Raw genomic sequence first — 12146 nt, forward strand, 5'->3', positions numbered from 1 at the left:
TGCCTGTTCTTTTTTAACTGTCTCTTGGTCACCTCTTCCCTCTCTCCCTGCATACTTGTAAACTGTAGGGGGACCACATCTATAAACATGCCACCAACAAAGCTTTCAAGCTCACAGATGCACCACATTGATGCCAGCTGTTGTTCGAGTTCCGAAACACGGAGCTCAAGCTGCTGATGGGCACGTTCGAGGTTGGAACAGCCCTGCCATTTCTCTATATATTAGCAACCATTGCTACTGCGCAGATAAAAACCTTACTGATACTACTATTAATAAACCTTGCTATTACTGATAAATCCTACAAATACTTAAAACTACTTGCAAGTTGTAATAAACCTTGCTTTAAAATAAACTAACTTGTTCCTCCTCATTATACTTAATATATTTATTGTTTTTAATTTCCAGTTGTCGAGACTCAGTGCCTAAGCAGTAGTACTCACCAGCCAATTAACTTGCGTCTTTCCTGTGATGTCATGCTTCGATTTCTGTTTCCGAATTCTAGCAGCAGCATCACCTAGTCCCAAGTCCCCTCTGGACTCTCACCCTGAGTCTTTTCTGAACTCATGCTCCGTCCTAGCCCTGAGCCTCCTCCAAACTCATGCTAATATGATTAGATGTGGTCAGCATTGACTAATGAAAGGGAATTCATGTCTAACAAATCTGTTTGTTTCTTGAGGTTGTAGCTAGCAGGGTAAATAAAGGGGAACTAGCAGTTGTTTGGATTTTCAAAAAGCATTCGATAAGGTACCACATAAAAGTAGCTGCACAAGGTAAGTGCTCATAGGATTGGGATGATATGTATTAACATAGATTGAGGGTTGGTTAACGGATAGTAAGCTGAGAGGAGGAATGTGGGGTAATTTTCAGGCTGGCAGTCTATAACTAGAGGCGTATCACAAGGGTCTTTGCTTGAGCCTCAGTTATGCCAATTATGACAATTTATGCCAATTGCAAGAAGACTGAGTGTCCAGATTCTTGAAAGGAAATTGTATGTTAGACTTGATTACAAAGTGATTCATTTATGAGTGAAGTCTTACCACAGTTATATAGGATCTTGGTGAGACCACAGCTAGAGTACTGGTAGAGTTGAGGTCTCTTACTTATGGAAGGATATACTTGCCTGGGAGAGAGTGCAATGAAGTTTCATTAGACCGATTCCTGGAATGAGAAGATTATGCAATGAGTTGTGAGTCTTTGGAATTATTGATCCCAAAATGTTGTGGATACTCAGTTTTGAGTACATTCAAGATGGAGATGGATGGAATTTTGGGTATGAATGAGGAGTTGAGGTAAATTATCAGCCATAAATGACGGAGCAGGCTTGAAGGGCCAAATCGAATCAGTTCCACTCTTTCCTTGGCTATCCTTTTGCTCTTCAAGTATTTATAAAACATTTTTGGGTTTTCCTTGATTTCGCATGCCAGTATTTTTTCATACCCTCTATACTTTCCTAATTTCCTTTCTATATTGCTCTTGGCATATGCTTTCTTGGCTAACATGTGACTTGCAGTCCCATTTCATACATACTTGATACTTAATTAAAGAACAGGATTGGGCAAGATCTATAAAAAGCCCAAATATGGTAGTGTGTGTGTTATAAAGAGAGCTGAAACAATGAGTGCAAATGTGCAAAAATAAGTTGATCTGTTGCAAATCTCAAAGTTGTGCACAAATTTCAGACAGGAAAACATTTTTAACATTGTGTTGTTCTGCCTGCTATAGTGGAGTTGCTGGAATACAAGCTTCAGCAAGAACAGATCGTAACAAATAATTTACAAAACACCCTAAGAGCAGAGCAAGAACGATCGACCAAAGTCCGCCAACAAATGCAAACTGAACAAACTTCATTGTCAGAGGTGAAGTCGGACCTGTCTGAGGTAACAGATGAACTGCAGGCTGCATTACAGACTCGACATGAACTACAGCAAAATCTGCAAAAGCTAAGGTTTGTAGGCTTAGACTGACTATATATAGGAGTGAGAAAGGAAAGACCATACATTTATTTCATTTCCCCAGACAAATAACCATTATTCAGCCGTAACAACATAACAAATCAGCTGAAATTTGACTCGGCCTTTGATGGCATTGGAAACAACTCTTGCTAATTTTCCAACAGATAAGGCAAAGCTCTTGAGGCAAGCTCCACCAATGTATTCAGCATTAATGTACCCTGCCACTTGGAATCTTGCTCGACAGGCAATGAACTGCTGATGATTTCAGGCTTTAACTAGATGAAGAAGTCAATGGCGTTCTTGTGCAGTTAGCTCTGACCAGCCCTTAAATGAAGTACTTTAGCTGCTGCCTCTGTGCCCCAAAAGAAACTTGCCATCACTGTATTTTCCCCACATTGCTGATTGATTTAACAATAGGGGAGAAAACACACAAACAAATGCTGCTGCTTAAATGACTAAATGAGGTTAAGTGTTCACTTAATATTTAAAACATATATCTCCTGAGATCTGAGGAAATGTCTCTCAGCAGTTACAGTGCTCCTCCCAAGGAATTGATGCCTTCAGAGGAGCAGAAGCCTCAGTCTTCACAGATCATAAATAAGATTTCCTTGGTTCAGGAAAACTCAGCATCTACTCGTGCCACTTTGTTGTTCCCAAATTAATTAGTGGGAGGTGATGGAGAGGAAGGGTGGTGTTAATATTCTGGGCCTTCAAAACCTGAAGAGTCTCTTTGTTGCAAAGAAAACAAGTCCGAAAATGACTGATAATTCAGGCAGTGCTTTCTGACTGGTGGTTATGACTTTGGGACATGTACCTTGGATTCATGAATCTCGGATGGTACTTGAGGTTCCGTGGGCGGAATGGTTCCAGATTTGCACTAAGTGCAACTTTTACCCGCCGGCCAAATTGGCAGCTTTTCACGCCGTATCATCCCAATCCCGCCACATTAATTATGCGTTCCCAGGAAACATGCTGTTTCCATGGCAGGCAGGCTCTCATTCGCCCGTCATGCCATCACCTCGCTGCTTCAACACACCGGACGCTGTATTTAAAGTCCATGTGCATACACACCTCAGTGTTCCCAGCCCCCAACTGTTGCAAAGAAGTCATGACCCTGAAAGGCAAAAAGACAGCAGCCTCCAGGTTCAATGACGTGTCTCTCGAGTGCCTTTTGGATGCAGTGGAGGCTCGCCGTGATGTCCTCCACCTCCGCTCTGGACACAGGATGGACAGCAACCTCACTAATCTGGCTTGGGAGGTGGTGGCAGAGCCGATCAGCGCCAACATCCTTCAAAAGAGGACAGCCACTCAGTGCTGCAAGAGCATGAATGATCTCTGTTCTGCCAGGGTAAGTCACTCTTCTCATTGCTCTCAACTCACACACTCACAAACCCATCACACATCCACAGGGCCCTCACTCACTGCCAGTTCAAAGGACATCACCATTCACTCTCTCGCACACACCTTCATTGTCCTCATCCCATCCGTGGGACCACTCACCACCCACACATGCCAGGCTTATTTGTGATCTGACTTGGCAGGCGTCCTGCTTACATTCTTTCTATCTCCTATTCATGCACCTGGCACACAACAAGAGGGAGAGGTCGCAGACCCCGTGAGGGAATGCCTGAATTCAGGGTCCTCATGGACTTTGAAATGAGAGCCAACCAGCTGGCTGGCGAAGATCTGGACCGTTCCTGTGCTGACAGTTAGGTCGGTGGTGCTCTACCAAGTGAGGACCCAGTAGTGCAGCATCCATCAGACAACTATGCCGTGAGTGATGTGTTCTTTTTCACAGGCCGCTGCCATGCACTAATTATCCCAGCTTGCTTCTGCAGGCACATCTGGGAAACAGCCAATGGAGTCCACAACCCAGGGCCTCTAATCAAGCCTTATAAAAAGTTCTGAAGAGGAACCTGGAGGCACCCTCCTTGAAGACCTGTCACAACGCTCACCCGCACCCTCCACCAGCGCAGAGACACACATCTCGGTGGATCCTAGCTTTACAGTATCCTCGGGATCACAATCTGATCCGCAGCAGGCGGCGACAGGGACTTCCCAGGTGTCCAGCATTCGGAGGACTGCTGGAGGCCATAAATTTGCTGAGTCTGAGTCAGATGATGAGCTTCTGGACTCAGTCATGTCACAGTGGCTGGAGCTACAAAGGCAAGCTCAGGAACATCAAGAAGGGATATCCACTGCACTCATCAGGTTGTAAGGCATGATGGAGGAGTTCGTCTGCCTTCAGGCTGAGGTGATGGTGCCAGCATGCCAAGGCACCGAGATCAACACTGGGTTGCATGGCGGTCACCAGGGAGACCTCGATCCAGGGTGTTGCTCCTGCACTGCTGCCTGGGCTCAACTCCATCACAGACGCCGTAGTTGGCCTCCGACTGTACGCGAGAGGGGTGCGGGGCAGCTTGATCTCTCTCTCCAGTTTACCCCTTCTCCTCAAGGAGTAAGCCAGGGGCCCTCGGGCATCCATAGGGAGGAGGATCAGCAGGTGTAACCCCGCCCCCGGGCCATCCATCTAGGTGACCTCTGGGGTTGTCCGTCTCATCCAAATCCCCTCTTCCTGTGACCTCAGCATCTCCAGCTCCACAGTCTGAGGAGGGTATCACTGCAAAACAGCAGGACCCCGAAAGCAGGCTGGGGCCCTACAAGTCCCGGCCCTCCAGAGTGCACCCGCCAAGGTCATCACAGACCGGGCATAGCAGTCAGCAGGCTGCCTCCAACTCCGCTGTGGATGTCCAGAGAGCACCAAGAGGTAGAGGCAATGTTAGGAAGGTTAAGAAGATGTAACTCTTTCGAGTTATCAACAGATCGCATGTAACTCTTTCGAGTACATTCGCAGTTCTTGGTTTCCAGGAGTGGGACATGAACCCACAACCTTCTGATTCAAAGGCGAGGGTGCTATGAACTGAGCCACAGCTGACACCTCGTTAAGAAGATGTAACTCTTTCGAGTTATCAACAGATCGCATGTAACTCTTTTGAGTACATTCACAGTTCTTGGTTTCCGGTAGTGGGACATGAACCCACAACCTTCTGATTCAAAGGCGAGGGTGGTTAAGAAGATGTAGTTGCACAGTGTGGGCACAGGTGTTAATCACTTGTAAAACTGTTCACAGTTGTCAATAAACTCCCAAGAATGTCTCCCTGCCTATGGCTCCTTGTTCTTATGAGCAGTGTTTGTGCCACTCAGATGTGAAACCTTTTTGCACAAGATAAGGGCAGCAGTCTTAGTCCAAGGCCTCTTCCCTGTGCTTTGTGAAGCCTTCAGACCAAAATGATGGCCCAGCCTCTCACTCCCTGGACACATTACTAATGCCTGCACCTCGACGGTGCTTGTCATTGCTACCAGAATGTCGTGGGCAGGCGTCACAGAGTTCTGTCATTCTCTTTTCGTTGCTCCCAATGCGGTTTCCTCTACATTGCAGAGACCAAACGCAGACTGGGTGACCGCTTTGCAGAACACCTTCAGTCTGCCCGCAAGCATTACCCAGACCTCCCTGTCGCTTGCCATTTCAACACTCCACCCTGCTCTCATGCCCACATGTCTGTCCTTGGCCTGCTGCATTGTTCCACTTGGCCTGCTGCATTGTTCCAGTGAAGCTCAACGCAAACTGGAATAACAGCACCTCATCTTCTGACTAGGCACTTTACAGCCTTCCAGACTGAATATTGAGTTCAACAATTTTAGATCATGAACTCTCTCCTCCATCCCCACCCCCTTTCCGATCCCCCCCTTTTTGTCCAATAATTTATATAGATTTTTCTTTTCCCACCTGTTTCCATTATTTTTAAATGTATTTCCATCCATTGTTTTATCTCTACCTTTTAGCCTTTTTTGATTCCTTCACCCCACCCCACCCCCACTAAGGCTATCTGTACCTTGCTTGTCATAGAACACTACAGCACAGAAAATAGGCCATTCGGCCCTTCTAGTCTGTGCCGAAATATTATTCCGCTAGTCCCATTGACCTGCACCTAGTCCATAACCCTCCAGACCTCTCCCATCCATGTATCTATCTAATTTATTCTTAAAGCTTAAGAGTGAGCCTGCATTTACCACGTAAACGTCCTGCTTTCTACCCTTAATTAGCGCATTCCTTAGATAATATCACCACCTTCAACACCTCTTTGTCCTTTTGTCTGTGACATCTTTTGGTTATCTCCACCTATCACTGGCCCTTTATCCAGCTCTACTTGTCCCACCCCCCCACCTTAAACCAGCTTATATTTCACCTTTCTTCTATTTTTACTTAGTTCTGTTGAAGGGTCATACTGACTCGAAACGTTAACTGTGTTCCTCTCCGCAGATGCTGCCAGACCTGCTGAGTTTTTCCAGGTATTTTTGTTTTTGTTCTGTCATTCTCTCTGTGTGCTCTCAGCACATTTTAAGGTGGGGCTGGCCCCCATCTCTTCAGTATCTGTCACCAGTGACACTGTGCTCCTTAAGGGGTCAGGTGCTGAAGGCAGGCAAAGGATCAAATGCTTTTAAACTTTCATGGCTGCAGCTCTATGATATGCCCCTGATCACAGAGTGCAAGCAAGCTGCCCTTGGCCAGACAGGATTCAGGCATTCTCAGAGGCTATATGAAGATCTATGGAGTGTCCTTACTGCATGCCGTCATCATCCTCCTGCAATCGAGCGACTATTAGGGCCTCCACTGCGTCTCCATGACAGGAGCATTATCACAGAAGACATGTGCACTGCCATCAGCTGGACTGGAGTCAAACGTTCACAGATGCAATGTGAGGATCTATGGTGTCTCCTTGCTGCATGTCGTCATCATCCTCCACAAATCGAGCAGTTATGAGGGCCTCCCAAGCATGCCTGCCTCATCTGGCCAGTGTGAGGGCCTCATCCTCATCGCCTTCGAGGACCACCTCACCCTCATCCCTGTTGGTGCCCTCTTCATTGGAGGCAACCCCCAGCATCTCCATCTCCTCAGCCAGCTCCCCTCCCCATTGCAGCGCCAGGTTGTAATGGGCGCAGCAGGTGACGACGATGCATGACACCCTCTGTGGTCTATATTGTAGGGCTCCACCAGATCGGTCCAGGCACTGGAACCTCATTTTTAGCATCCCGCTGGTCTGCTCAACCAAGTTTCAAGTTGCAGCATGAGTCTCATACCTTCGCTCTGTTGCAGTCTAAGGCCACCGCATGGGTGTCATCAGCCATGCCCTCTGCAGGTAGCCCTTGTCCCCAAGGAGGCATCCCTGCAGCTTTTCTGGACCCTGAAGACTTCATGGATCTGTGACCCGACTGAGAATGTAGGAGTCATGGACACTCCCTGGGAACAGTGCGCAGACCTGTAGGATGCATTTGTGGTGGTTGCACACCAGCTGCACATTTAGCAGTTGACATAGTTGACTGCGTGTTGCGACGGAGATCTGAGTGCCACGTGACTGTAGTCAATGGCACCCTGCACCTGTGGGAAACCGAAGATCTGGGAAAATCCAAATCGCTCTTGCATCCTGGCTCTCTTGGTCTCGGGCGAAATGCACAAAGTTGTGTGCCCTCCTAAAGATGGCATCCATGACTTCATGGATACATTTGTGGGTGGAGATGTGTGATATCCCACAGAGGTCACCTGTGGAACCCTGAAAGGAGTCATTGGTGTATAAATTTACCAGCGTGGTCACTTTCATGGCCACTGGCAAGTGGATGCCCTCCATGTCCCTGTGGCGCCAAATCCTGCTGTAGATGGCAGATGTGACCAACCAGTTCCCTAGACATGCGCATTCTTTGGCGACACTGGTTCTTAGTCATCCGCAGGAATGAGAAGTGATGTCTATAGACCAGCGACGACTTGCTGTGGCCCTTCGGTGATGAGTGGGAGCCCAGAGGGTGCTGCTCCTCCCTCTGCGCAGCCAGGCGTCTCAGTTGCTCTCTTCTCCGTCGTCTTCGCTCCCTGTACACCACAAATCACACAGCTGGGTCACCAGGCTCCATGGTCCTGATGTTGTACTCCTGCAGGGTGAAAGGGAGAGACGTGGGTTAGCATGGGTGTACTAAGAACCTGTCTTAGTAAAGTCTGAAAGCCCCTTAACGCATCCCAGAAAGTGCTGGCCACCACTTGGATCGCCAAAGATTAGTGTGCTGCATGGCTGCCTGAAACCCCACCCACCTCGGCCCCACTCCACCTGACCAATTGGCAGCCATTGGACTACATGCTGTGCTCTCAGCTCAGGTGCAGGTATTCTCCTAACCCGCGCTGCAAGGCTGCACAGTTAGCTTGAACCATGGGAGAGACTGGTTCAAGCCAGGATGATGACATTGTGAGCACCTCCACCAGTGACTGCTCCACGGCCAGCTTTAGCAAGGAGATTGTATAACATGCCTAGTCGTCCAACTGTTCTGCAGTGCACTAAAACACCAATTTATTTGCAGCCTGTGCCCGAGGGGTGAAAAGATCTGGAGCACATGGTGGCACTTTGATGCCTCTGCGTTTGAGTGGCCAGAGAAGCTAGAGGCCCGAATCCAATCATACCAATGTGGCTGCGTCTGAACTGTCTCAGCTGCAGAGGAATGGTCACTTTATACAAGGTTACCTCAATGTGTGACCGCTTCTCTCAACCACCACCCCCAACCCGCACATGCTTCTGCGCTACCTTCAATCACAGGGCAGCCCTTGACCCTCCCCAATGCGCCTCAACCACAGGGTAGTCCTTATGCCCTTCCCTCCCTAGTGTGCCTCAACCACAGGGCAGCCCTTGCAACCCCCCAAAACGCGCCTCAACCTTCAAGTCCAACAGGCGACCGAAGCGAGCGCTTCGCAACGTTACTGTGTACTCTCCTCCGAATTCCCCTCAATGTGCAGCCCGCTAAGTGCATACCTCTTATTTGCTGTTGTGAAACATGTCGGTGTGCAATTATACCGATGTGGGTGGACAATCCAGCAGCGGTGGGGGGAGGGGGTCGATTCCAGCGGGCTGGGCTTATAACGATATGTAGATGTATTACAATGAGGTTCCCGACGTCAGATCGCGGGAAACATGATCCTCCATCAGCAGACAGAGCGGACAGTCGCAAACTGCTTTCATGTCGTTTAAAACCGATTTTTGGCCTTCTCGCCATATTGTCTGCTCACGCCACTGACCATGCCCACGGCATGGGCGATTCCGCCCCATGTATTCTTGCATGCAGCAAGTGATGTAGCATCATGGTTTTAGAGCAAATGTACATAGCAAATTGTGATCATAACTTTTGTTGAGGACAAAGAAGTCTGCTACATTATTTTGCTCACTTTATTGTATACTTTTTCAACTGCCTCTACACTTTCTTGCATGTTGCTTAACTGCCTGATTTTACCCCCGTGCTACTCTTGTACCTCCCACTGAATGTTATCTCTATTGTCTTTCTTTTCCAATGCTATTCATCACACTTTCATGTCTGATTTTATCGCCCCTGAGCCTCCTTCCCTCCTGTTGTCCATTTTCTTGAATTCCTGTGTTTGCTGCCTCTGCGCTACCTTCAATCACAGGGCAACCCTTGACCCTCCCCAACGCGCCTCAACCACAGGGTAGTCCTTACGCCCTCCCCTCCCTAGTGTGCCTCAACCACAGGGCAGCCCTTGCAACCCCCCCTCAGGCAGTTAATGGTTGCCCCGCACTCATTTTCTGCCAATGCACATCTCTCCCCTTCTCATGTGTCTGCTGCTTTCTGTTTTAGGGGAGAATTGAACGTTAAAGAGAACGAACTGTTAACTGCAGCGAAGGCATTTGAACTAGAACGGAAAAATGTACAGCAGTTACAGAACATGATGGAGAAGGAACAGTTCCATCATAAAGAGCAGAAAGAACAAGAACGGCAGACTTGTCAGGTAAATGGGAAATACAACAACAGTATGTAGATGCATCAGACCAGATCACCAAGGTAGTTGCTTCACTCATTCGTACTAAAGCCAACAATCCTAAAATTCATTGTGAACGTTTCCCAGATATGTGGGATTAAGCAAAAAGCTCTAAAGTTCTGCCTCTCGTATGACTGCGATATATTAGAATCAGGTTACCTGATATTCAGAACACATGGGCTAAGGTGCAGCTGATAACATAGTACTGAAGCAATAGGCAATATAGAATTTAAGGTTTTATGCTATGAGGATAAAATTTAGACCTATCTTCAGACATTATTGACAGCGCTCTTTCCTGAACTGCCTCCAGAAAGCCCAACTGCAATTAATCACTTGATAATTGTAGGATCTAAACTGAGTTGGAAATACTTGTTGCTGGTGGTGTGTGCACGTTAAAATTGTTCAATTTTTTGACATTAACAGCATTTTGAGCACAAAAGTGCTGTTGTGTCTTACCCGAAAGGTCCACCCTGATCCACTGAGATTATTATTTGGGACATGTGGGTTTGGAGGATGTGGCAAGTGCACAGAATGTACAGTCGGGGACTTAAATGCCCATCACCAAGGGTGGCTTGGTAGCACTGCTACTAAAGAGCTGGCTGAGCCCTGAAGGAGTATCTGCCAGACTGGTTCTGCAGTTGATGGTGAGGGAATCAACAATCAACCTATTAGACCTGTTGCAGATGCATCTGTGCGTGATAGAATAGGCAGTAGACACAGGTACCACACAAATCTTCACACTGAGCATGCCCTCTATCATGTTGTGTAGCAGTACCACCGTACTAAATGGGATAGATTCAGAACAGATCTAGCACCTCAAAACTGGGCATCCATGAGGCGCTGTAGGCCATTAGCAGCAGCAGAATTGTAACCTTGGAGCCTGGCATATCCTCCACTTTACCATTACCATCAAGTTAAGGGACCAACCTTGGTTCAATGAAGAGTGCAGGAGGGCATGTCAGGAGCAGTACCAGGCATGCCTAAAAATGAGATGTCAACCTGGTGAATGAAGCTACACCACAGGACTACTTGCATGCCAAACAGCAGAAGCATCTTATGATAGACCAAGCTAAGTGATCCCACAACCGACAGATCAGATCGAAGTCCTGCCACATAACAGTCATGAATTGTGGTGGACTATCAAACATCTAACAGGAGGAGGAGGAGGTTCCTTCAATATCCTCGTTGAAAGTGTAGCCCATCACTTCAGTGCAAAATACAAGACTGAAGCATCTGTAACCATCTTCAGCCAGAAGTGCCGAGTGGATGATCCATCTCAGCCTCCTCCTTAGGTCACCAGCATCACAGATGCAAACCTTCAGCCAATTCGATTCATTCCACGTGATATCAAGAAATGGCTGAAGGCACTGGATACAGCAAAGGCTTCAGTCCTGAAAACTTACCATTAATAGTACTGAAGACTTGTGCTCGAAGACTAGCTGCATCCCTAGCCAAGCTGTTCCAGTACAGCTACAACACTGGCATCTGCCTGGCAACGTGGAAAATTACCTAGGTATGTCCTATACACAAAATGCAGGACAAATCCTATCAGGCCAGTTAGCACCCCATAAGCCTTCTCTCGATTATTAGCAAAGTGATGTCGACAGTGCTATCAAGTAGCATTTGTACAGCAATGACATGCTTAGTTTGAGTTCTATCAGGACCATTAGGTTCCTGACCTCATTACAGCCTTGTTCCAAATAAAAAAAAAAGCTGAACTCCAGTGATGAGGTGTGTGACTGCCCTTGACTTCAAGGCAGTACTTGGCCAAGTGTGGCATTAAGGAACCCTGGCAAAGTTGACATCAATGACAATCAGGGGGATTACTCTCCTCTGGTATCAATTATACCTAGCTCAAAGGAAGATGGTTGTGGTTGTTGGAGGTTAATCATCTCAATCCCAAGACATTGCTGCAGGAGTTCCTCAGGGTAGTGTCCTAGGCCCAACCATCATCTACTGCTTCATCATTGACTTTCCCTCCATTATAATCTCAGAAATAGGGATGGTCGCTGTTCAGTACGCAACTCCTCAGATACTGAAGAAGTATGTGTCCACATGCAGCAAGACCTAAGTAACATTCTGGCTTGGGCTGACAAGTGGCAAGTGACATGTAGTAACTTTTCTTCTTTGTTCATTCATTGGATGTGGCTGTCACTGCCAAGGCCACCATTTACTGCCCATCCCTAATTGCCCTTGAGAAAGTCATGGTGAGCCACCGTCTTCAACCACTGTAGTCTGTGTGGTGTTGATACGTCCATGATACTGTGTAGGGAGGCTAGGTCTTGACCCAACAACGATGAAGGAATGCTGATATGTCTCCAAGTATGGATGAT

The 12146-nt window shown here is 47.4% G+C and overlaps 1 protein-coding gene across 9 annotated transcripts in view; it reads left to right on the forward strand.

Annotated features, from left to right (window-relative positions):
- The window catches only part of pcnt (pericentrin), a 344329-nt gene that overhangs the window by 284943 nt on the left and 47240 nt on the right, over positions 1-12146 (forward strand). For all 9 annotated transcript variants that reach the window (XM_078551646.1, XM_078551643.1, XM_078551644.1 and 6 more), the window contains 2 exons: positions 1723-1945; positions 9633-9783. In XM_078551646.1, coding sequence (XP_078407772.1) covers positions 1723-1945; positions 9633-9783 — 374 coding nt within the window. The remainder of the gene's footprint in view (positions 1-1722; positions 1946-9632; positions 9784-12146) is intronic.

Source organism: Cetorhinus maximus, chromosome 11 (genome assembly GCF_964194155.1).
Source record: "Cetorhinus maximus chromosome 11, sCetMax3.hap1.1, whole genome shotgun sequence".
Classification (NCBI taxonomy): domain Eukaryota; kingdom Metazoa; phylum Chordata; class Chondrichthyes; order Lamniformes; family Cetorhinidae; genus Cetorhinus; species Cetorhinus maximus.